Source organism: Calidris pugnax, unplaced genomic scaffold (genome assembly GCF_001431845.1).
Source record: "Calidris pugnax isolate Ruff unplaced genomic scaffold, ASM143184v1 scaffold92, whole genome shotgun sequence".
In the NCBI taxonomy this organism is placed as follows: domain Eukaryota; kingdom Metazoa; phylum Chordata; class Aves; order Charadriiformes; family Scolopacidae; genus Calidris; species Calidris pugnax.
Genome location: NW_015090823.1, coordinates 2,303,429 through 2,328,103, shown reverse-complemented (window position 1 = coordinate 2,328,103; position 24,675 = coordinate 2,303,429). Strand labels below are relative to the sequence as shown.

The 24,675-nt window shown below is 46.9% G+C and overlaps 2 protein-coding genes across 2 annotated transcripts; both read left to right on the top strand.

Annotated features, from left to right (window-relative positions):
• The first annotated feature begins 1,183 nt into the window (after positions 1-1,183).
• LOC106886749 (sushi, von Willebrand factor type A, EGF and pentraxin domain-containing protein 1-like) lies at positions 1,184-7,065 on the top strand. Its single transcript, XM_014939941.1, has 11 exons — positions 1,184-1,190; positions 2,027-2,176; positions 3,005-3,220; positions 3,565-3,669; positions 3,758-3,902; positions 4,014-4,228; positions 4,309-4,408; positions 5,202-5,459; positions 5,566-5,773; positions 6,192-6,289; positions 6,938-7,065. The coding sequence occupies exons 1-8, from the start codon at positions 1,184-1,186 to the stop codon at positions 5,428-5,430; spliced, it is 1,167 nt and encodes a 388-aa protein (XP_014795427.1). The 3' UTR covers positions 5,431-5,459; positions 5,566-5,773; positions 6,192-6,289; positions 6,938-7,065.
• A 9,429-nt stretch (positions 7,066-16,494) lies between these two features.
• LOC106886748 (multiple epidermal growth factor-like domains protein 6) lies at positions 16,495-23,716 on the top strand. The gene is made up of 14 exons (XM_014939939.1): positions 16,495-16,570; positions 17,256-17,420; positions 17,619-17,770; positions 17,997-18,165; positions 18,416-18,524; positions 18,887-19,032; positions 19,393-19,518; positions 19,806-19,985; positions 20,162-20,386; positions 20,906-21,032; positions 21,350-21,549; positions 22,170-22,313; positions 23,281-23,426; positions 23,600-23,716. The coding sequence occupies exons 4-14, from the start codon at positions 18,030-18,032 to the stop codon at positions 23,714-23,716; spliced, it is 1,656 nt and encodes a 551-aa protein (XP_014795425.1). The 5' UTR covers positions 16,495-16,570; positions 17,256-17,420; positions 17,619-17,770; positions 17,997-18,029.
• The last annotated feature ends 959 nt before the right edge of the window (positions 23,717-24,675 follow it).

Sequence of the window (24,675 nt, the reverse complement as noted above, 5' to 3'; positions counted from 1 at the left end):
CACCAGACAAGCTGCATGCTTCACTTGTGCTGCAGGCTACTACTGCCCAGAAAATACCACCAGCTACAGTATGAACCCTTGCCCAGCTGGTTTTTACTGCCCCAAAGGTGAGATGGGCGTGTGGGACAAGGCAATCTATTGGCCAGGCTGAAATATCCTTCTTAAAGGCAAAAAATTATCTCCGTGAACAAAACATTTCAGTGTCACTGATTCTTCACATAAAAAACAGCCAATCTTTTAAACCATAGATGTGGCTGTTACTTAACTCCCTCGCAGGCAAACTAAGCAGTGCCCAGAGAGTGTCTTTACTATGAGGGGCAAGCTGTGCACCGTGGAGAGCAGAAAGGAGATAAACTGACAAAAACGACATTAAGTGATAAAACAGGATTAATAGCCAAGAGCATTTATAGCGCATGAAAGATTCTTGTTCTCTTTATTCCGAAGGAACCAGGTTTGCCACTGAGTTTCCCTGTCCCCGGGGCTACTATAACCCTGATGCCATGACACAGAGCCTGGATAGCTGCTTGCCCTGTCCACCTGGGCACTTCTGTGGGAAGGAGAACTTGACAGCCGCCTCCGGCGAGTGTGATGCAGGTGAGTCTGGATCCGTTTGGCTGTTGTATTGCACAGTTCTTGAGGGCAGTGTGTTCTGTGACAATAGCTTGTTCCGTGCTCTATGTGCTTACGGTTGTGCTCTGCAGACATTACATTCCAGCTGATTTATTCATGATAATTTATGGGGCTCTGTCACTTGCTAGAACTTCTCAGAGACGTGTTCCGTTCTCAGGTTGGTTTTGCATCTCAGCTGCTTGGACCTCACGGCCTTTTGATCTGGATAACTACACCAGTGCCAACTGCCTCTGTCCAGCCACTGCCACTGGAGGGAAGTGCACGGCTGGTTTCTATTGCCCCAAAGGGAGCCCAGAGCCTCTTCCTTGCCCTCCAGGGTTCTACTGCAGTGCCTCAGGTTAGTGTCTGTTTTGAGGAGAGTTAAAATAAAGGCAGTGTGGACAAGGAAATGTTCACCGTTTAACAACTTGTTAGAGGTCCCTAAAGCTGAATTCTGCTTCTGAGTAATAAGCCTTACTTTGCCCAGAATTTGCTGTGTGACCTTGAGCCTCTGTGGCCACGTTCCCATCTTCAGAGGCCCAATGTGAACATACATCATTATAGGTTCATAGACATGGAGGGTCAGGGTCTCCTGTCAGACTGCCCTGTATTCTCTGCAGGTGCTGGGATACTCCTGCTTCGTTTTGTCCCACTCCTTTTCTGTCTTTTCAGTATTCTTTCAGTATGTTAAATTGGAGCTGGTTTTATCCTGATAATTCCATAAAGCTGTGATGGTAGAGCAAGATGCCTTTGGTATCTCCAGAGGGAGGCTGGAAGTGGTTGTTTTTCCTGCTTTTCTCCCTTTATTTTAGTATTTTGAGCACCATTGTGCTCTCTGTCTTCCAGGTCTGTCTGTCCCCAGTGGGGAATGCAGTGCTGGGTTTTACTGTAAAGGTGGAGCAGCTCTCCCTAAACCAACAGATGGTGTGACTGGGAATATCTGCCCTGTAGGGACTTACTGCAGTAAGTATCCAGCAACAGTCAGGCCTAAAAATTTGATATCACATAATATCTGAAATACTGAAAATTTCATGTCGTGTAATACCTGAAACACTGATGGGTGATTTTGAGACCGTGGTGGCCAACTTGGGGTCTGACCAGAGTGCCTGAAGTCCCAGATTCTTTCCCTGGTTCTTCCCCTGGCCTGTTCTGTGAAAGTGATAAGTGACAAACTTGTCCCAATGCCCAAACTTGTCTGCCTTTAGAATGTAATTAGCATCACCTCTGTTTCCCTGGGTAAAACGAAGTTAATAATGTCTGTCCTCTCCCATGCAGCACTGTTTGATCTATGAGTGAAAAACAAAGACTTCACTAATACTGTTCCCATGCTGCTGTGTGCTCATCCAGCCCCTGAATGCAGCCATCTCATTTGTTCTTTCATCATTCATTTCTCTCTGCCTTGCTTCTGTTCTCGCAGCTGCAGCGTCAGCGGTACCCAAACTCTGCCCAGCTGGCACCTTTTCCAGCCTCCCAGGGAGGAGCAAGCTTTCCGAGTGCCAGCCTTGCCCCTCTGGCTTCTACTGCGAAGGACCTGGCCTCAGTGCCCCAACTGGAGAGTGCTGGGAAGGTAAATCACAAATAAACTGCACTGCAGGTTGACAGAGTCTCTGGGGACATGCTCAAAGGGGAGTGTGTTTGTGTGTATCGGATGGGATCAAAACAAATGTCTTTCCGCGAGTCACTGGTTTAGAGTGGAAAAGCCAAAGGTGGGAGATGAGACAGGAGTCGGAAAGGTGCTGTAGACTGTGCTGGCATCCAGAAAACAGGAGTTACATTTTTTCACAATATCGCAGTGTTATTCTGTGCATCCTCCTACTGGGGATGGCTGCTTTTTATTCATTCCTGAGCCTTCCCATGGATGGAAGTTTAGAGACTCGCTGCCTTGGTGGTTTCCTTCTCTTGACTGCGGAAGAACAATTTCTGGCTTCTGTGAAAAGGTCATTAGATGTTAAAGTAATTCAGGTATGAAAGCAGAAATGTTAACTTCTTTTGTGTTCTGGACAATTAAAATATTGGCAAGGGCAAAGTCGGATGTTCAGAGGGAAAACTTTGAGGGGTTTCAGTAACTGAAAGGAAACAGAACAGCGCTGTGTCCCTCAGTGTTTTCCTGTGCCACCTGTAAGTTTTCTCCTGTGTTCTGGGGATCACTGGGTGGCAAGTTTCCTCCTAAAGAGTGCAGCAAGTGAAAAGCTTTGGTGTGTATTTGTCCCAGCAGGAGTGTGATTCAGATCAATGGTAATTTAAGGTCAGCAGTAGATTTATTTTTTCCGTGAGGTGCTTTGTGTGCCTGGGAGAACCTGGTAGGAATCTTCTCTTTGCTTCTAATGAGCAGCACCTCAATAGCTGGTGTCTCCCAGTGACTAATTTAGCTTTCTTTGCTGTGTCTTCCCTGCAGGCTATTACTGTGACAGCCAGCAAGGGCCAGTTATTGATGTTACCCTTTACCCGTGCCCGCAAGGTTTTTACTGCCCACCAGGGACGAACAGGAGCACTCAGTACGCCTGCCCTGCAGGAACCTTTGGACCAAGGCAAAAACTGAAAACTCAAAAGGAATGTCAGAGATGCCCACCAGGAAAATACTGTGAATTCTCTGGACTTGCTGCCCCCACAGGTATATTGCTGTTGTTCTGAGCATATTTGCTGGTTCTACAGTCATGTCTATGGCTGGTGGCTCGTGCTGGGGATTGGAGTTTGGACTCCAGGGTTCTCATCTCAGCTAAGGTGAGCTGTCCCATTTTACTCATCAAAAACTTTCCATAAAACAAAAAGATTCTTTTTTTTCTAAGAAGTGAGAGAGGGACTACAGAAATGAGAATTCTATCTATGATACCTTGTCAAAAAATCCAATGGGGCATTTTCCGTGACTGTATTTCAATCTGTATTCTGAAGCTTGCATTTATGTGCCTATTATTTTAATATATTCATGTGTTTTGTATATGTTACTTTGTTTTCTAGGAGACTGTGCTGAGGGATTCTGGTGCAAAAGTGGTGCCCGAGTAAGAAACCCCCAAGATGGAGAATCAGGACTTCCTTGTCCTCCTGGTCATTATTGTCCTGAAGGTTGGGTGCTTTGCTAAAGCTTATTTTTTTTTAATTCATAGAGAGCATGAGGTGGCATTTCCTTACTCTGGTGCAATTATTTTGCCAGGCACTCTGCTTCCGTTGCAGTGCCCTCCTGGCACGTGGTCTGGCAGTGAAGGTAGAAGGAGTGTGCAGGAATGCCAGCCATGTCCTGGGGGGTATTACTGCAACAGCTCTGGGCAGAGGGCACCCTCAGGACACTGCAGCCCAGGGTAAGTAGGAAAGCATCACATTTATATCCTCTGTGTAAGGAGAGGTGTCCTACAAGGGGTCTTCTTTACCCTCTTGGAATAAAGAGTATTTTCCTGTGTTTGTGGCTGCAGGTACTACTGTGTCACTAGAGCCCAGACCCCAGTGCCCACTGATGGCCTCTCAGGAGCTCCGTGTCCAGTCAGTCACTTTTGTCCTCTTGGATCCGGGAGTCCAACCCCGTGCCCCCCTGGCTCCCACATGCCGCACACCCACGGAGAGCAGTGCTATCCTTGCCCGGTGGGTGAATTCTGTGTCTCTGGTGAGAAGCCACGGCCATGTCCCCAGGGTGAGTTATGGTTCCCACTTAACTGTCTAGTTTGTCTTCGATTTTCTAGAAGAGATTCTGATCTTTCCTTTCTTTTCCAGGTTATTTCTGTCCCAAGGGCACAGCTTTTCCGATTGCTTGTCCGGCTGGGTCCTATAACCCTTCCCAAAGGCAACCCAGCTGCCTCCCCTGTCCTGAAGGGTAAGAGTCAGACAGTGAGCTTAGCATTGTGTGTATACTAATATTATAATGTAACTATTGGAAATATACTAATATTATAATATAACTATTGGAAATTTTTTATCCAGTCATCGTGGAACACTGTGCGGTGGGAAAATTGCTTAATTTACTACTGAAAAGCACTTTGAATAGGAAGCAGAGCAACTATTGAGCTCTGTTAAGCAACACTGTATAATTGATTATGGGACCAGGCAAGGTCCTAAACCCAGGTACAGCTACCCTGGAAGGGAACTTAGATCAGAAGGCTGTTCAGAGCAAGGAAACCATTGGCACCATAGACGTTTTTTCACATCTGAAGTAATAGATGGTTCCCTTGGCAACAGGCTGGCAGGGGCCTGTTGAAAGGGAAGAGGATCTTGTGTATCACCTGATGCCGAGTCTGGTTTTTCCTTGGGGGATACATCTCCAATTACTGACTGTTTGGATTTGACCTTGTTTTACTTGTGCAAGTTGATGAATCACAGCCTGGATGTGTTATGACTCAAGTTAAGAAAATTATGTCTCTGTGGCTTTTGCAATTATGCCATCAATTTGGCATACGAGGAAACAACTAAGAATCTAGTAATATGCATAAATAGGTGTCTTTTGTGGTCAACACAGCACAGTGCAGCAGCCACATTAAACCAGCTAGTCTCACCATTAAGTCGTTATTTAGGTACTTGTGGACAGAATATTGCTAGAAAATGTGTTTTTTTAATGTCTTTTTTTTTTCCCCATCCTTTTTTTTTTTTTTTTTAATCTCTCTTTGGACCAGCTTCTTCTGCCCCAAGAATTCGTCTTCCTTTTTGGAGAACGAATGTTCAGCCGGCCACTACTGCCCTCCCGGTACTGCTTCTGCAACTCAGTTCCCGTGTCCTCAGGGGACTTACAACCCACAGCCTGGAAGCAGCCTGATGTCTCGCTGCACCCCCTGTGACCCAGGTAACCAGCAAATAAGCATCTCTCAGGCTGAGGACAGGAGAATGTATGAAAATGTGTCTTGAACATTCCTGACCTTCAGCGGATGAACTGTGTAAGGACACAGTTTGTTCTCCGAAGTCTCTTTCTCTTTTTTTTTCTGCTGGTACTAATGGCATTGTGTTGCTTTCTCAGGGCACTACTGTGCGCTTGCAGGGCAGCCACGCGTTACAGGACCCTGTTTGGCTGGGTTCTACTGCAGCGGAGGTGTTTCTAGTCCCACACCTACAGATGGTCTTCTGGGGAATGCATGCCCCAAGGGAAATTACTGTCCTCTGGGCTCTGCCTTTCCACAGCCGTGTCCTCCTGGTTATTATAGCAACTCAACTGGGAATACTGGGATTGAGGACTGTCTCCTGTGTGATGCAGGTACAGTATGGAAGGAAGGACTAATGAGATTCTTAGCCGGTCACCAGCATTTCTAGGGCTTCTGAGAAACTTTATGGTAGGCAATCATCATCTGCTTTCTTGGAGAGAGATGTTAAGCACAGCATAAAAAGACTGAATCTGCCGCTTTTCCACATAAGAGGATACTCACAGTGATGCACAAACTTCTGTGCTATGAGCTTCCCTTTCCACTAGATGCTTTTTTACTTAGAGATGAGCCAAATAGTGCTGTCTGTTTAGTTGTGTACACTCTATACTTGCCCAGTGAAAGCAACTCCAGAAGAACAGATGTGGGTGACATCAGACATGATGCTTCAGTGATTATTTCCTTGTTATGTACTTACTATTGTCCGTCTTGTGTGACCAATATCATTATGGTCCTTTTGTTGTCCCTCTTCAGGGTACTTCTGCAATGGGACTGGACTTGTGTCTCCAACTGGATTATGTGAGGCTGGATTCTACTGTAGTGGAGGAGCCATTTCTCCTAAGCCTCCCAGGGTAAGCTGTGCTGGTGATGTAAATAGTGTAAAATGTCATATCTGTGGAACTGAAGACCATAAGGTCACCTTATTGCCTCAGATTAAACCCTTCCTTACTACATGATCTTCTTGATCAGGTCCATCTGGTTTATTGATAGTGAAAGGGGTGGAGAGAGCAAAATACACCTGGCCTTTTTTCAGCTGTTACATCTAAAAGCTGACCAAAAATAGTTTTATCTTTGCATATTGATGCCGCAGAGCAGAGTGGAATGCCTTATCAGATTAAAATTACAGCTTTTAGGGAGTGCATGGGTTTGATTAGAATACTGCATCTGCCAGCCCTCCTCCTAGGCAAAATGCAATAAGAATTTTTAAAGATGATGACTTGATAAGACACGGGGTTTATGCCACAACTCTCTGCAGGCTATGGGTGAAGAAAGGGTGGTGTTGGCTTCCAAATGGCAGGCCCAGCAAGATTTGTTATGGGCAGAATTCTGATCCCTTATTTTGGAAAAGGGATAGGTGTGCAGCCTTAAGGACTGAGGGATGAGCACAGGATCCCTCAGTCTAATGTCAGTTCTCTTCACCGCTGGAATCTGACATAGATCTTTTTGCAAGGCCACCCTCGTGAGTTTGTAGACTGTAACTGTGGTGTTCTTCTTCAAAGACAACAGTCAGTGGGGGACCATGTCCACCTGGACACTACTGTGTGGTGGGGAGCACCAGAGCCCAGCCGTGCCCTGCAGGGAGTTACAGCCCATCTTGGAGCATGGCACAGTGTCTGGAGTGCCCAGAGGGCTTTTACTGCACAGTGGCTTCCACAAACTACACGGATTGCCCTGCAGGTGGGTCTGATGGCACCTACCCACTCATTCTGGGAAATTGTGTTTAAGAGATGAGCAGATACCCTTGTGGCTTTTTGGAGTAGATTTATCATTGGACTGGGTTGCACGAGGCATGAACCTCTTCCAGCCTCTTCCAGTGGACACATCAATCACCTTGGTCAAAGCAGTTTGCGATTCAGTTCCCATCTGATTGTGGAAAATGGTAAATCGAGCAAGCAGTTTTGACAGTAGACCTTTATCACACACTTTGAGATCTTCTCATTAAAAAACTGCATGCTATTAAAGCTATTGCTAATCCTCAGCCCTGATCAGCTTTGTTTTATGCAGCCAGTGTGACGTAGCTATTAGAGAGTAGTGCTAAATTGCATCCCATCGTAGCTTGGGATCAGTCCTCCTCAGAAAAAGATGAAGAGAATGCTGTGTCTGCAGGTTGAGGATTCTTCCCACACTATTACCAGCATTTGTTAACCTTTATGAAACCTGTCTTTTCTTTCCTAGGTCACTATTGCCCCAGGAATACACAGTTTGCCACACAGTATCCTTGTCCCCCTGGAACCTATAGTGAAGCTTTAAATATCTGGGATGCTTCCAAGTGCCAGCTGTGTCCTCCTGGAAGGGTCTGTTCCAAGCCGGGTTTAGCAAGACCAGATGGACTGTGCATGCCTGGATGGTTTTGTCCGCCTGGATCCACATCAAGCAAACCAGTGTTTCCTGGAAATTACACTGGTACGAAGGGAAACAATAAAGATGTGTGATGGTGATTATTATTGAGGAGGTGGTTATTACAGAGTCGTCACCCAAAGGGACTTGGCCAGGTTCAGGGTGGCAGACTTTCCCTTTTTACTTTCCTTGATTCAGTGCTCTGGGTCTGCCCTTCCTGAACTCTTTAGGTAAGATAGAGTGCTTGCAATTTTTATGTTTCAACTCAGTCTGTGTCTTTTCCGTTAGCAGGCATGGCAGCTTCAGCTTCTGGGTCTGTTGGGTTGTGCCAAGCAGGAACCTTTTGTCCTGCTGGTTCATTTCTTCCTCTGCCCTGCACTCCAGGTAGGAGAAGGCTCTTTCCTCCTGCACAAGTTTATTGGGTTGGGCTGGGTTTTTTATACATTTGTACTCTTTTCCCTTTTGCTAAGATCAGTGGGTGGTCCCGGTCTTGTGCTGTGACTGTTTGGTGCTGGCGTCTTTTAAATGATGTCCTTGCTTCTGCCCTCTGCTTCAGGTTTGTCCTGTGCAACTGCAGAGCTCGCAGCTCTGTCAGGTCCTTGCGAGGCTGGCTTCTACTGCACAGGGAGCTCCACGCTCCCAAACCCCATGGATGGAGCAGTGGGGAACATTTGTCCTCGAGGCCACTTTTGTCCTGCAGGGAGTTCTTCTCCATCTCCATGTCCCCCAGGTAGGTTTGATGGCAGCTGCTGCATGCTATTGTTTCTATTCCCAAAACCCAGAGAGCTGCTGAGCTTCTCCACGGCTGAGTCCATGCCTTTACGTTCCCCAAGGGACAACTGCTATCGACACAACAGCTCAGCCTCTAATCCAAGGCTGTTGTGTTGGAAACATCAGTCCAAAATGTGCATTCAAACAGTAATTGCCAAACTGCCTCTGGAGACTCTCTCTGTGGCCTCCACGCTGCCGGGGTGAGGGGGGAAGCTCTTTGTGGAGCCCTCCTGAAGGAAAGGTTACAAAGCCAAGCACAGATAAGAGCCTCTGCCACCCTCCTTGCACAGTGAGAGCTGTCCTTTAACATCACCGTTAATGAGACAAAGTGTTAAGCTGAATAAGAAAGACTGTAGAATATGTGTTTCTTTCCTGGGTAAAATCTGTAGTTACATTAAGCAAGTGACTGCACCAGAAATAAATGGGAATTCACCTCAGCCAGCACTCAGGACCACTGTCCCTCAGACCTCTCCTGTAAGGAGGGCTGTCATTTACTGTCCTAAGGGAGTGCTGGGGACTTCACTCCCTTTGAATTCCTTCCTAACCAACATCCTTTTATCATCTTCTGCAAGAGGTAGCTGGGGCTAGTGTAGCTGGAAAGCTACTGTGTGACCAGCTTGTGCTTCTCTCCGTAGCCACTTCCAGCAGCGTCTAGGATGAGGGGAGAATGTGCTTTTTGGTGGCTTTATATTTTCAGGCTCCTTTTTGGCTCATCGTGGTGGCCAGTCAGCACAGGACTGCCAGGCCTGCGTCCCAGGGAGGTTCTGTTCTCAGCGAGGTCAGAGCTCCCCGGAGGGCTTGTGTAAAGAAGGATGGTTTTGCCCAGAGGGCTCTGCATCAGGCCAGCATTCAGGTAGGAATCCAGGAGTTGTTCTTTACCTATAGGAGTTGCAGTGGCAAGATGATGTTAAACTCTGCCTTTACTTACAGTTTCAAGTTATGTTCAGAAATGGCTAGCTATGTAAATTAAAAAATGTTTGCTGAAAATTATTCCAAGCAACCCAGGTTAAGTAGTGGGTAATAGTATGTAAATACAGCAGGAAAAATAGGGGATCTTACCAAGGCAAAATATCCCAAGAGGAGTTTATTCCTTGTGATATTTTCACCTTTGGTAAAGCAATGCATTTAACAAAACCAGGGATTTTTTTGGTTCTTTATCTCATTAAATCTCGCTTTTATCTCATTAAATCTTCCAGATTTGTAGTGATGCTTCCTCTAATGGCAGCTGTTCAGGACATAAACAGAGCAGTGATGTTAGAAGTGTATTTCTTTTTTTGCTCCTAGACTATTTGTGTCCTGTGGGTCACTATTGCCCCACTGGCAGCCCAGAGCCCATACCGTGTCCCTCTGGAAAATATCAGGACCAGGCTGGTAAAAGCCACTGTGAAACTTGCCCAGTGGGAATGTAAGTGAAAGGGATTTTGCTCCTTCCTCTTGATGCTTTTCTTAGGAATTACCATCTGTATTTCCCTTTGCCTTAGGCTGCTCTGTCTCTTGTATCCTTTATTATAACAGGCTGGGTTTCGTGTTTCTGTTTTTGTATCACCTTTCCCTTTATTGTGTCATTTTCTGTGCTGCAACCCCTGTATCATAGAAAGTCCATCCTGGTAGGTCTGTCTGCTGGGATGGACAAAACAACCCTGAAAGGTTGCATCTCAGCTTCTCAGCTCTCCACTTGTTTCCTTTCAAGTAATTAGCTTTCTTTTTATTGTGTAGTCTCAGGCTGTCACTGTCATGCAGAAAGTGTTTCTTAATCTCTAGCAGAAGAGAAGGAGAGCATGGGCTGAGGCAAGACTTGGGGTTGGTTTTTTTTTTGGTAGGTTCTGTGCCCCAGAAGACCACCCAGCTGATCTCCAAGAGAACTTCTCACAAGGTGTGGTCAAACCAATAGAATGTCCAGCAGGATATTACTGCCCATCGGGAACAAGAGCTGCCAATCAGTACCCGTGCCCAGAGGGCACCTACAGTAACCAAACTGGAGTGGGAAATCCCAGGGAGTGCAAGCCTTGTCCTGGAAGCACGTTTTGTGCCAGTGCAGGTAGGAATCACCTGTGGATTAAATACAAATCTAGGATGTTTTGTATCTAGGAGAACCAAAAAGTTCCATCAGCTTCTGTCTGGAGTTCATGTGACTTCTAAGAAGCATTTGAAGTGGTCTCTGGCACCCCTTGAGTAGAGATTCTTTGTGATTATTTTAAAGATTTTACAAGCTGTCTTTTGTAACGTTTTAATTAGAGGTAGATTAAGGCGTTTTTGTTCTAGCAAAGGTTATGAAACCAAAAGCCAAGCAGCGTGGATTCTAGGACTTCTCATGGTTGTCTCTTAGTGGAAAGAGGGGTGCTGATCAGCCCCGTCTGTAAAGGTGATGGAGAAAACTGTTTAGGCCTTTATCTGGTTATGAGTTGTGTAAGTAAATACGGAGACTGTAAATGGAGCTTTTAAGTAACAGAGCTAGTCACAGGCCAGTAGACTCTGAGATCATTGTGATGACAAGGTTTGTCTGGTTTGTTTAGTGCAGAAGCTGTGATTTCTGTAATGCCACCGGCTTATTTGAATTTATGTTCTTTTTCTTTAGGACTCTCGTCCCCAAGCGGTCCTTGTTTGCCTGGGTATTACTGCACTTCGAAGGCCCGTATACCCAATCCTGTCAATGATGAGACGGGCAGCCTTTGCCCAGCAGGCTGTTACTGCCCACCTGGCAGCAGCAAGCCAGAGCTATGTCCCACTGGCACGTTCTTACCTCAGTCTGGGATGGTTTACCGTAACTCCTGTCTGCCCTGCCCTGGGGGGAAGTTCTGCCAAGGAGAAGGCCTGGCCAGGGTTTCTGGTGTGTATTACATGCATTTAACATCTTTTTTGTCTCCTACTTTGAACTTTTTTATGTTTTCTGGTTGCTTAAACGTAATGCTGAAGCTTTTCTTTCTCGCAGGAACATGTTACGCCGGGTATTTCTGTGATCTTGGATCCACACAGCCGGATCATAAGCATTGCCCCCCTGGCTTCTACTGTCCCGAAGGCTCTGAATCCCCGATCCCATGCAGCCCTGGAACCTTCAACTCCAAGAGTGGAAAATGGCAGTCGACAGACTGTCAGCTCTGCCCAGCTGGATACTTCTGCACTGGTGAGTCTCTGCTGGTGTGTTTGGCAACTGGGGGTTGCACAATGCAAGTCAAGACACCCACTACAGCTTTATTTCTTACAAGCTTGTCCTTAGCAGATACAGGAAGAACAAACTCAGTAAGTGCCTCACATCACCTTTGGTCAGTGACAGTTTCTGCAGGATGTGCACTAAATATAAATGCTGCAAATCATTTGTCTTCCCCAACTCCTGTTGGGTTATCAGTAGCAGTCTCAGGTCACCCATAACAATTCTTGCTATTATACCTTCTTTCTTCCTTGACTCAGCCACCTCTTCTAGATGTCTCATATGTCTTCCACCTCTCAGGGGAACAAAATATCCTGGCAAACAAGTGCTTGGCACTGGTTAGCAGCCGGGGTCTCTGCTCTCAGACAGCTGCTCCTTCTCAGAGGTTCTCACCATCTGTCTGTACAAGATGTTTATTTGCTCCCCCCAGCACTGAAATATTTGCGGTCACGCTGACAGTAACAGAGTGACCCATCACCTTCCATGAGACAAAGAGGGTTTTTCTTTCTCAGGTGAGGAACTGAAGCAACAGGGAGGAAATGACTGAGCTAACATGAGTCTGTAGCAGAGCTGGGACCACATCTGAGAGCCTCAGAAACACAGTTGAGCATTTTATTTGGAAGATAGGGGTTTCTATTGTCTTTGATCTAGCCAAGGAACAGGAAAGGCTTTCTTTTGTTGTTGTGGGGCTGGGCAAAACCAATTCTGAAGTACCATGTTCTTCAAGCTACCACTGCCCACCTGGCCAGGCTGCCGTCTGTTCCCCATCACTGTCCACAAGGCTTTTAGTGCCCCATGGGATCTGCTTTTCCTGTGAGAATGGGACATATCAGTCACAGGAGAGGAAGGACTTCTGGGATCCCAGCCCAGCAGGACTCTTCTGGGAACAACCTGACAAAAGTTAGGAGTCTGGAGTATTGTGATAAAAAGGGTTTCCCTGTCACTAAGGGCTGAGTCTTCCTGTTAGATTTAGTGGAACAAAAAAGGGTTTTGAATGGCATCAGTTAAGGTTCTACTAAGTCAATATTACATGGATTGGACTGGACAGCGAGGTAGATCAGTTTCTGCTAAGAATGGAAGTCAAAGCAGATTTCAAAGAAAATGAGGTTGTAGGAGAAGAAATAGGCTGAAGCCAAATCTTTCCCCTCTCTGGGAAAAACTCCATTCCCAGGAAAATACAAATAACAAAGATATTTCTGTGTGGCAGCTCATGCAGGCAACAAAAACGCCCAAGAAATATGGCTGCACAGGTGGGATTGGACTCCCTAGATGGGATTACTCTAGTAGGCATCTCCTTTCTTAGACGTCTGTATCCAAGCTAGTTTTCTCTACTCCCTCTGTACTTAGTGGAGAGAAAGAGGCACTTCTGAGGTGCAATTTATCTTTTTCATTTTAGATGTCTGCTTTCGGATGAGATGAATTGCATTTGAAGTACATTTCCTCTGGAAGTGCTCTTTCTCTCCAATTACTGCAACGGGAATCTGAACAGCTAAATAAGTACGCGGGATGAATCCAGTGTCCTGCGTGTAGCTGAACGCACAGGGGAGGAGGGGTGCCTGTGTTGACAGAGAATGACATTGCCTGTCACCTCTCATAATATCTCCTACTCAATTCTTTGTATGCTAGGTTCTGGAGCACGTACTCCTGAGCTGTGTCCTGCTGGGTACTTCTGTCTGCCAGGTACCAACTTCAGTACAGAGCATCTGTGTCCCAAGGGTACCTTTGGCCCCAGGACTGGTGCCACTGGCGAGTCTGACTGTGAGCCCTGCCCAGCAGGTGAGTGAGGACTTGGCACAAGAAACCCAGGGGACGTACATGGGAAGGCTGAGGAAAATATGACTTCTTCCTTCATGTTATTGACTCCTCCGCTGATCTTCTGTGCAGGCCTTCACACTGAGATAGGTTTTCTGTTTGTTTTAGGCATGTATTGCTCAGCACCAGGTCTGTCACAGCCTTCTGGATTTTGCTATTCAGGTTATCATTGTGCCAAGGGAGCCATCAGCCCAGCGCCCTTCAGACCCAGGGTGAGTGAGTGCCAGGGGGCAGCACAGCATTCCTAGTGACTCCTAGGGACAAGGACTGGACCTTCACAACGTTTTCCAAGCATTACTGCTCTGTATGGGGTTGCTCATGCCTTTTACTGCTGCCCTAGAGAGCTCCTCAAATGCGATGACATGCTCCTCTTAATGTCTGATGGAATATGTTGCTGCCTACTAATAAATTCTGGCCAGACCTCCATTTCTGTAGATTGCACCTCCAAAAGATGGCATCAGGGATAAGGTAGTCACACCTCAGCAGCCAGTACCTTTTTTATTCCAGCCGTGGTTGGAATAAAATTAAGTTTCAGTGGCAGCAAACTTGTAGGACTCGGCTCTTATGTGTCCTTTCCAGAACCTGCCTCTGTAGTACATTGTGCTAAATCTTCTTTCAATAACACTTTTTCTCTCCTTCTCTGTATTTTTCTGATACAGGTGGAATCTTCCAGCCTTGATCTGCCTAGTAATGACATCTGTCCTGCGGGGCATTTCTGCCCCAGTGGTACTGGGTATCCTGTGCCCTGTCCTCCTGGATCCTTCTCTACGGTGGTGGGCCTGGAGGCAGAGGAGCAGTGCCAGCCCTGCCCGGCCGGACGGTATTGCAGCGGGGCAGGATTGTCTGATCTGGCCCAGACATCGCTGTGTAACGCAGGGTGCGGTGAGACAGTCACTCAGGAGTGGGAAAATAGAGCTACAGCAGGATTGCTACAGGTTATAGTAGAGGGACATCCAAACTAGAAGATACTGGGCCTGAATATTTCTTGTTGAATGCCTTGTGTGCAAAGATTAATAAAACCTTGAAGACTTTGTTCTTGGCTCTTTGGGTCAGCTATACAGCATCTACTTGGTGACCTCAGTGGGTGTTTCTGAGCTATTCCTTTTCCCTTTCTGTTTGCCTGACATTCTGTTTCAGCCTTATACATGTATTTTCACTGTTTTCACCATAGGTTTAGTGTATTATCAATCCCTTCTTTAGCCTCAACATCACACTTGCTGAAAAATTGACCTGCACGTCCTTTTTTTCCTTCTGTGTTTTATCTCTTTTCCCACGAGGTGGTGCAATAACCAGGGACAAGGTGGCAGGTCCAGCCTGCCTGATAGCGAGCAGCAGCGACACTTGTCTGCCTCATGAGAATGCCTGATAGCAAGAGGCTACAGGAGCTCGGTTTATTTCATCTGTGAAAGACAATCTTAGAAGAGATTTCGCTGTAGCGTAACGAGATTTCGTAGGGAATGATTTCTGCTACCAGATGGCTCTTGAATCTAGTGGAAAAAATCATAACGAAATTTAGCTAGAAGTAGAAGCTGAGCTCAGAATACAAGTGAGGGCTCCATTTGGAATGACTAAAAATAATTAGCCATGGAAACAGACTTCTTGGGAATAAGAGGGATTTGTCGAATTTTAAGACTTCCCAAAAATTTCTTTAGCCCTAGAGAGATGTTACAGCCTGGCTGTAAGGTTTTCTGGGCAGGGTGGTAGTGAATATTACACAATTATAAATGACCCTCGACTTCCAAAATCACTGAAGTTCTTGCCCTCCAACAGGGTACAATTTGTGCTTTGACCAGGTTGATTTTCAACACCTTTACCATGTAGCCTCCATCATTTCTCATAGCCTGCAGTTCAGTCAAAATAGATCTTGCTTCCAGGCAAAAAAACCGCAGTTTTGGTGTTCTTTTGTTCAGTGCTGCTTCTGTTGCACTTAATCATTTGCCACAAGGACTAGGAATTGTTTATTCTTCAGAAACTTCATCCTTTGAATCCTTGTCTACAGCATGTGCTCTCGTTTCCTTGTTGCTTAGCTCTTATCACCCCTAATATTTTTCATTTTTTCTCACCTTTACTTGTTTGGAGGGTGTGGGAGGGAAGAGGTAAAGGCAAGAGTTAATGATGGCATTAAAGCAAGAGGCCTACAAAAAGACTGAGGATAAAAGGAAGCAAAGCAAAGACGGCAGGAAATGAACACTTGGGCCCTGTGCTTTGAAGTGAAAAAAAAAATCTTTAACTTTGAAAGGCTTTTTATTCCAGAATTAGAACACTTTCTAGTCAGCTTAGTCCAAAATAGCCTTTTACCAGGATTTTCAGGTGGGCACTGAATTACAGATGCAAGGGGGAAGCTATCAGCACAACTGGAATAAACTGCTTTTTCAAGGGATGTTTCTTAATGTGCTGACCCTTGGTTCTTGATTAGTGTCCCCCACACACACTTTTGGCCTCTGAAAAGGGCTTATTGTTTCATGTCTGAATTCTCTCTCTACAGGTATGTTTGTCTAGAAGGAAACTCTGCTCCCTGCCCTTCTGATGGGATTCATGGATACAGATGTCCCGGTGGCTTCTACTGCCCTGCGGGCACTGTGCTGGAGCTGCCCTGCGAGCCTGGCACGTTCAGCCCTGTGCCGGGGTCAAGTGTCTGCCTGCCTTGCCCAGCTGGCATGGTCTGCAGCAACGCTGCCACTGTCGAGCCACTCAGCTGTCCCAGAGGTGAGCAGTAGGTGTGTGTGGCAAAATCCCTGGCATGGGAATGGGAAGAGGTGCCATGGATCCCTGCACAACTCTTTCTGGCTGAGCCGTAGCAGAGTGGTTCACCCTAGGGAATGGGGAACTTGCCATGAGTTAGAATTTGCAAGCTCAGCATTCCCACCTCTCTCTCCTTTCTTTTTTGTGCAGTGTCTCATTCACCTCTCTCAATGTCCAGGTTACTACTGTCCGGTTGGGACTGCTGTCCCCCTGCCGTGTCCCGAGGGGACGCTGAACGCCTTGGAGGGGGCACCGGCCCCCACCGCCTGCAGGCTGTGCCCCGCGGGGAGGTACTGCAGAGGAGATGCGAACTGGGAACCTGATGGTGAGTTTGGTTGATAACAGAGCACTCACAGCGGAGGGGTTGGAGGTGCAGGGCTGAAGGATGCAGGGAAGTGGAGAACGTACCTCAGGGAACAGATTAAAGGCTATTGGAGGGCACCCTTCTGCCCTGTGTCTGGGCCTGTCAATCATTTATTTTCTCTGTTTCATTCTTTTAACTGAGTGTTTGTCTTGGATGTTACTTTTATGTTACTGCTTTACTTTCTTTGTCTCCCTTAGTTTTTTCCACTTTCGTTTTCTTTACTTTTAACCCTTGTATTGCTCTTCTTTCTGTCCTTCTAAGTCCTCCTCCTCCCATTTAAGCAAAGAGTAATTTTCACTGGGCTAAAATGCGAAGATTGGCCACATGAAAAGAAGAAAGGCAGAACTTTTTCCACAGTAAACAACATATAGGGAACCAGTTAGAGAAGTGAGAAAGTGAGTAAATGCCAAATGAGGTCAGCGCAAGTAAAGATAGGAAGTGATAAAGGCCAAAGATTGATGGGGAGGAGGGAAGGCAAAAAGGGTGATTGGCCCAGGATTATCAGCAGTGATAAAACAGGACAAGGACGTGCTTCAGCGTCTCTTCTCTGAGTTATCTGCCTGCTTCTAAGAGGTTGAGGAGGTGCCTCTTTACTGACCATGGTGCTATGGGCTGGCAATTGCCACCCTCTGTTCTCCTGTGACAGGTCTGTGTTCAGCTGGGTACTACTGTGAAGGAGGAGCCACTGATGTCATTCCCCGAGGGACACCTGCCTTCCCACTCAATGGGCCCTGCCCACTTGGGCACTATTGTCCAGAGGGTACTCATTTCCCAATTGCCTGCCCAGCTGGGACCCTGAACAATGCCACAGGTGAGCAGGACTTTACCCGCAGGTTTCTCCTGTGGTCCACAGTGATGAGGAACTTCATTGCTGCTTGTCATGGTGAGGGGGTGGCCTGATGGTGACAATGTGTTATCAATTGAAATAAGCGCTGATGGTGCTGTGACTGTACTGGGTGTCCTTCCATCTCCCCCTGTCACTGGCCTTGACTTTTGGTTCCCTCCTCAGGTGGTACGTCCCCGGAGAGCTGTGTGCCATGCCATCCTGGGTCTTTCTGTGCTGGCACTGGTTTGAGTTCTCCAACAGGACCTTGTACTGAGGGGTTTTACTGCCCGGCAAACTTCAGCTCCATCAGCCCCACGGCTTTCCTCTGCCCTAAGGTATTGCTTAGTGACAGCGGGGCAGTGAAAGAGGTGGGTCTCAGCTCTGGGCAGGAGGTGTTGGTTTTCCACAGTGGCAAAGGATCGAACATGCCTCATTGAAATGTTGATTACATCCACACGGAGTGTTGGCCGAGGCTTTGGTAATTCTGGGATTCACTCTTTACACAGACCCTGAGTTTTTCACCATCTCCCTGCAATCCTCTTCCTTCTCTGTCATTGCCAGGGTCACTTCTGCCAGACAGGGGCAGCCCTCCCCATGCCGTGCCCTGCTGGGGAATACCAGCCGGCCAGGGGCTCTGCATCCTGTGTTCCGTGCCAGAGAGGATTCTACTGCCAGGAGCCAGTGGCAGGAGACCCCAAGCGCTGCCCACCACATTCTTACTGTCCTACAGGTACACTTCCATACCAGCTATGCCAGGGATTCAAATGTCGTGTGTTCTCACTGTGATCCCAGACTTGTACAAACCTTATGTGTGTCTTACTGTAGGCCAGGTGAGGAGGAGGTGGCAATGAGCAAATGTGGCTTAGTTGCTGCCTTGCTTTCTGGGAGTCATCTGTCATGCTCTGATACACTTCTAGAGTTTTGTCAGATCACAACAGTCCTCCTGGAGTTTTTGATTGTCTCTGCTGTCTCCCTTTCAGGCACATGGGTTCCTCTCACGTGTCCTGAAGGCACCTTCACTCCTGCAAACATGACTGGCCTCTGGAACGAGGAGGAATGCCTGCCTTGCTTACCCGGTCACTACTGCAGGTCATGATTCATTTCAATCTGCCAGTTTTTCACTTTGTCTTAAGCAGTTTGACATTCTTATTTTGTCCTGATAAGTCAATGCTAAGTTCTGCCCAGCTCCTCTACCACGTCTTTCTCATTCAAAGAAAAGAAATAGAAGCTTAGATACAGCTTTTGGGTACAAAAGGTGTTAGATCTCTAGTAATCTACATGTTTTTATAAGAGGAAAAAATGTGTCTATTATCTCCCTCATATTGGTGTAAGTTGTTCTTATTTTTTGTTGCAGACTTTGCAGAGTTCATTTCATCAATTCTTGCTCTGCTTCTGCACCAAATCGTTAGCAGCAGGTTGTATGTCAATTCTTCCTGTCCCCTCTGCTCCAGGCACGGACGGCTGGAGGGGAAGTGTGCTGCTGGATATTTCTGCTTTGCTGGGAGCTCTCAATCTGCTCCCCAGGGCCACAGCTTTTCCTGGCGCTTCCTCTCTGGGTGCCGCTGGGGTCAGGCTTGTGCAGGGCTGTGTCCTGCAGGTAAGTGGGAATCTCAATAGTTTTTCAAGTATAGAATATTGATTTGCTTCTAAGCAACTGGAGAGCATCTTTTATCTTGCATAATATATTATAATCCCTTCTTTGAAATCGTCATTGCTCGTTAGTTTCCTCTGTTTTTCCTTCTTTTGAACAAAGGGGTGCCTGACCAAAAAGGCCACCGTGAATTTATGGTGCTAGACTACTGGTCCAGAAAACTTTGAAGGCTGTTGGTTTGGCTGTTGGATCCCAACAGCTGCATAGATATTCATTCTACAACAACAGGAGGCTCCTGCTGAGTCATTTTTGCCATCAGAGGGTTTTCATATTTTACTTTCATCTCTTTCCCATCCATTTCTGTAGGTTTCTACTGCCCAGAGGGATCTGAGGTACCTATACCATGTCCTGCCAATACTATTAGAGATGTTCCAGGGGCTGTGAAGAGGGAGGACTGCCTGCCCTGTCCAGCTGGACACTGGTGCAAAGCAGGTTGGAACTTGGGGGTGAACAGCGAGGGGAGGGAACGAGAGTTGCTTTTCAGGAGGTTTCTATGTATCCCTGAGTCTGGCAAGTCCGGCTTTGACACCAGATAAGCATTGTGGAACAGTCCTTGCAGTAGAACACTCTCTCTAGGGATAAGTTCTAGTCTCTGCAGAGAAGAGAGACATTTAACACTCAGTATAATGTGTAGGAAGGACCTAGGGAGGACACAGAACGAAGGTGTTCCAATTACAATGAAAAGATGACTCTTTAAAGCCCTGCTTTCTGCTTGTTAGGGGCTTCAGAGGCCTATCCATGTCCATCCGGACATTATTGCTTTGGAGCCAATGGCAGCGACCACAGTAGTGTCCTGGCACCTCAGAAATGCCCGCCACAAACTTACCGCAAGTACCCAGGAGCTCAGAGCCTGACAGATTGCCAGCCATGTCCTCCAGGCTATCGCTGCCCATTATCAGGCAAGTGCCAGGTGAAAGCCAGCCCTTTCCCATCTCTAGAGCTCATTACAAAACTCTCCAAGATGAGGTGGGGAAAGGGAGAGGTAACTCATGTTCACAACGAGCTAAGAGCCCTTCTCTAAAGTCCCTCCTGGCCATTCAACCTTCCTTTCTTCATTCATTTCTCTTCCTAACAGGTCTGACCAGGTTTGAGGATTATCCATGCCCCCCTGGATACTGGTGCCCTGGTAAAGGGGATGCGTTCCTTTGTCCAGCTGGCACTTCCAGGATCCGGCCTGGTGCAAAATCATTGGAAGAGTGTGATCCCTGCTCACCTGGATACTATTGCCCGGATCCAGCACAGACAGGGCTGCCTAACACCCAAGGAGTGCCTTGTAAACCTGGCTACGAATGCCCAGCAGGTGACGTGACAGTGCTCCTTTGTTTTCTTTCTTTCCAGCCATTTCTGAGTGTAGATGGCTGAACAGTGTGCAGCAGGCACAGCCATGGCAATTAGCAATGACTACAATCCTATTCTTCTAGCAGCCCTCTTAGGACATGGTCACTGATGGAGTGGCTTTGGAAGTGGATTTATTCCCCTGAATCCCTTTCCTGGCTTTTGGCCTTTGAATTCCCATCTCCAGTTTTTCAGCCCTCCCTTCCTGTTCTCCTTTAGCTGAGGTTCCCAAAGGAAGTGATCTGGGCCTAGAAAAGGAGCAGATCTCTCTCATCATCCAGGGCTAGGCAGTGAGGTATTAGCATTTCGTGCTTAATAGCAAACTGGTTCCCAACAGATCTGTGCCCTTTTATGAGCAATAGGAAAAGCACAGTGTTTATGGACAGTCACACTTAATAAAGCCCTCTTGCTTACTGTTTCCTCAATGCATACCCTTCTGGCCTGGGAATGTAACGTACTCACTATTTTCCTGTTTTTCCACCAGGTTCAGTAAATCCAAAGCCTTGCAGGCCTGGCTTATACTGTGGTGCTCACACGGCCGTGCCTTCCGTGTGCCCTGCCGGGTATTACTGTCCTGAAGGATCGTCAACATACAACAGCCCTGAGCAGCTGTGAGTACCTAGAATGTTCGGTGCAGCCGGCTTTAAGTTTCTAAGAACTCTGATTATTGTGAAATGTGATAAAACCCGAGCTAAGGCTTCAGCCACAGTCTTTGTGCATTGTGCAAAAGCAAAGGTGTCTTTGTAATTACAGTTATGGGTTTGGTGACTGCTAAGACAGAAGAGGGTGATCTGTGATTTCTACTATTTAGCTTGAGCCTGGAACCCGATGAGAACCATTTTTAATTTTGCCCTCTGGTCATTGAATCCAGAAATCAAAACATTTTGAGAGACTTTCTTCCCTCTTCCTCCCTTGTTTTGCCTTCCAGGTGTGTGTTTCCCTACTACTGTCCCCCAGGCAGTGCCCATCCACTGCCTTGTGAAGGAGGGTACATGGCCCTCAACTTGCCTGGTCCAAGGGATTCATTTGAGAAATTCTGCAGAATCTGTGATGCAGGCACCTACCGTAGTGACTCCCTTATCACGGCGCCCTGTCAGCCCTGCCCAGCAGGCTTCATCTGCCCACAAGGTAAATAGAGCTGCTATGGGAGGAGTGGGGCAAGAAATAGCAGCTTAAATCATAACCAGAAAGTTTTATGTGGGAAAAGCTCCCAATCCTCTGCAGTTATAAATCCCTGGTGTGGGCTGTCACATTCGTTTCCAGACCATTTGGTGTGGGAGGTTTTGAGAGTTTAGAGAAATGGGTCAAGAGTGGTTTGGATGTTGGTGTCCTGTCTCTCAGACCCTCGCAAGTCCTGTTTTCTGTAATTCTGTGACTTAGCTGAGAGGCCCATAGTTAGTGTATCACCAGATAACACCTTAACACCTTTGTTAAGGTCACTGAGGTGTTCACTCCTGCTGTAGAGCGTGGAGGAGATCAGGTCTACCCACTATTCGCCTCTGGATTTTTCCAGTGAAACAGCTGGGATAAAGAAATCAAGATTTATATTTAAATATAAATAAATTACATTGAAAAATGCTGAACGTTGATTAACTTTATATATACATATTTGTTTGTTTATACATACACTTATATGGGTCTGTGTATATGCGTAACTGGGATAAATAAGTGGTCTCTGCCTGTCCCTTAGCACTTGCTCAGGTCCATGAGCAGTGTTTGTGTCTGAGACAGCCCATCGCTTTCTCTAGGCAGTGAGAGTTACCACAAGAAGCCTTGCCCCAGTGGCCATTACTGCCCTCCCCTGGCATCTGCCCCTCTGCCCTGTCCCCCGGGAACCCACGGGAGCAGCACCTTCGCGAAGCACTTAGAGGATTGCCAGCCCTGTCCTGCCGGTACCTTCAACCATCTTCCTGCTCAGGCTGCCTGTTTCCCCTGCGGCAGCTCTTCTTCCTCCCAGCCTGGTGAGCTGCTGTTTGTGAGTGAAACTTTCACCTCTGTTAAGAGAAAGACTAAAAAGGAAATCGCATAGAAATGTGATTTCCCCACGTGTTTTCACAATGGACCACAAGCCCTGCGTTCCTCACGATGTGTGTGCTACCAGTGCCCAGCTACTCTTCCTTTGTGCCACACAGAAGGAGGATTCCATTTTCAAAGCTGTCTTTTGTTGTCTCACACTGTTAGCCGAGGGGATTTGATCTCGGCTTCTTCAAAGGAAGGAAAAGATAAGCAGCCCTACTAATTCTTGCTCTGTCATTGTTTTGAAAGCAGTGGAGTTTCCCTGAGAGTACTTTTGCCTTGAATTAGGGATCTTGCATTAGGTGTAGGTGTGCTTTTGAGCCAAAATGTCCAGCCTGGGCCAGATAAAGTGGGAAAAGGCTAGAAAAGTGGAAGGTAGGTGGCTAAGCACAGAATGGAGTGCATATGTCTTACTCAATGTACTCTGCATTTCAAATCAAGTGGATTTGAGAGTGTTGAGGCACAAGAGAGGGGCTTGGCAGCCTTGATTGACTGGGTCCTTGCCCTGTCCGGTGGCTTAATGTTCAAATTAATGGAGTGCTTGTCAAAATGCCACTGCGGCAAACGACCAGCTGGGCCTTTCTGCATCTCTTATTAAATGGACACTTCAGGAAATGGTCTAATCATTGTGTTGGTAGAGCAGAAGGCAGGCTGGCTCCAGCTGCCTTTCATGTTGGCTCAGCGCTGCTGTGCTAGTGGGGCAGGAGGAGTGTCACTAAAACGAGCAGTGTGATTTGATTAAAGAGTATTCCACACGGGAACTGCTCCTTTGCGATGAGAGCAGCTTTTGTGAACCATATTCCCTACCCTGATTACCACTCGAAATCCATCCTCTTCTCTAAGGTGCTACCAGCTGTACCTGCCGTGGGCTGAACCGGGCTTTCCAGCAGTCAGATGCCTCCTGTATCTGCCAGGCTGGGTACGTTTACTACGATGAGAGAGGCAAGAAAGACCCTGATGGCAACAGCGATCAGGACTGCCGACCTCAGGTAAAGCCTGGCTTCAAAACAAAGTTGTGTGACCCACACAAAAGGAGGAGTAGTTGAGTGCTCCAGGCCTTGTCTCAGGATGTGTACATCTCTGAGCTCGGTTCTCTGGGCTTCTGCAGACACAAGCAAATCCTTTAATTGTTTTGTTTGAGAGGCTTTACCATTCCGTGTAGGATAATGGCATTGTCTTCCTTACCAGAGTCTTGGGAAGTGAAATTCATAAGGACTGGAGGCAAACGATGCTTCCATGTTACAGCAATGGGGAGCAGCCAAGTGCCTCAGGAATTTAAGCCTTCATATTGTTACTATGGAGTTCTTCTTTAGATTTGCTTGAGGAGTTTGGATGGAAAATGAAATTGTTGTTATCTTTCTTCAATACTTTCCAAGTTATCCTTGTTGGATTTCCTTTACATTGAATGTCAGCGGTGTGGGTGGGGGAGGAAGAGAATTTGAGGCATGCTGCATCTCTGTTAAGTGCTAGAGCTTGTCTGGTTTCACGCGTTGGATGAGTGTCATTAAGCTCTCAATCTGCTCCCCAGGGCCACAGCTTTTCCTGGCGCTTCCTCTCTGGGTGCCGCTGGGGTCAGGCTTGTGCAGGGCTGTGTCCTGCAGGTAAGTGGGAATCTCAATAGTTTTTCAAGTATAGAATATTGATTTGCTTCTAAGCAACTGGAGAGCATCTTTTATCTTGCATAATATATTATAATCCCTTCTTTGAAATCGTCATTGCTCGTTAGTTTCCTCTGTTTTTCCTTCTTTTGAACAAAGGGGTGCCTGACCAAAAAGGCCACCGTGAATTTATGGTGCTAGACTACTGGTCCAGAAAACTTTGAAGGCTGTTGGTTTGGCTGTTGGATCCCAACAGCTGCATAGATATTCATTCTACAACAACAGGAGGCTCCTGCTGAGTCATTTTTGCCATCAGAGGGTTTTCATATTTTACTTTCATCTCTTTCCCATCCATTTCTGTAGGTTTCTACTGCCCAGAGGGATCTGAGGTACCTATACCATGTCCTGCCAATACTATTAGAGATGTTCCAGGGGCTGTGAAGAGGGAGGACTGCCTGCCCTGTCCAGCTGGACACTGGTGCAAAGCAGGTTGGAACTTGGGGGTGAACAGCGAGGGGAGGGAACGAGAGTTGCTTTTCAGGAGGTTTCTATGTATCCCTGAGTCTGGCAAGTCCGGCTTTGACACCAGATAAGCATTGTGGAACAGTCCTTGCAGTAGAACACTCTCTCTAGGGATAAG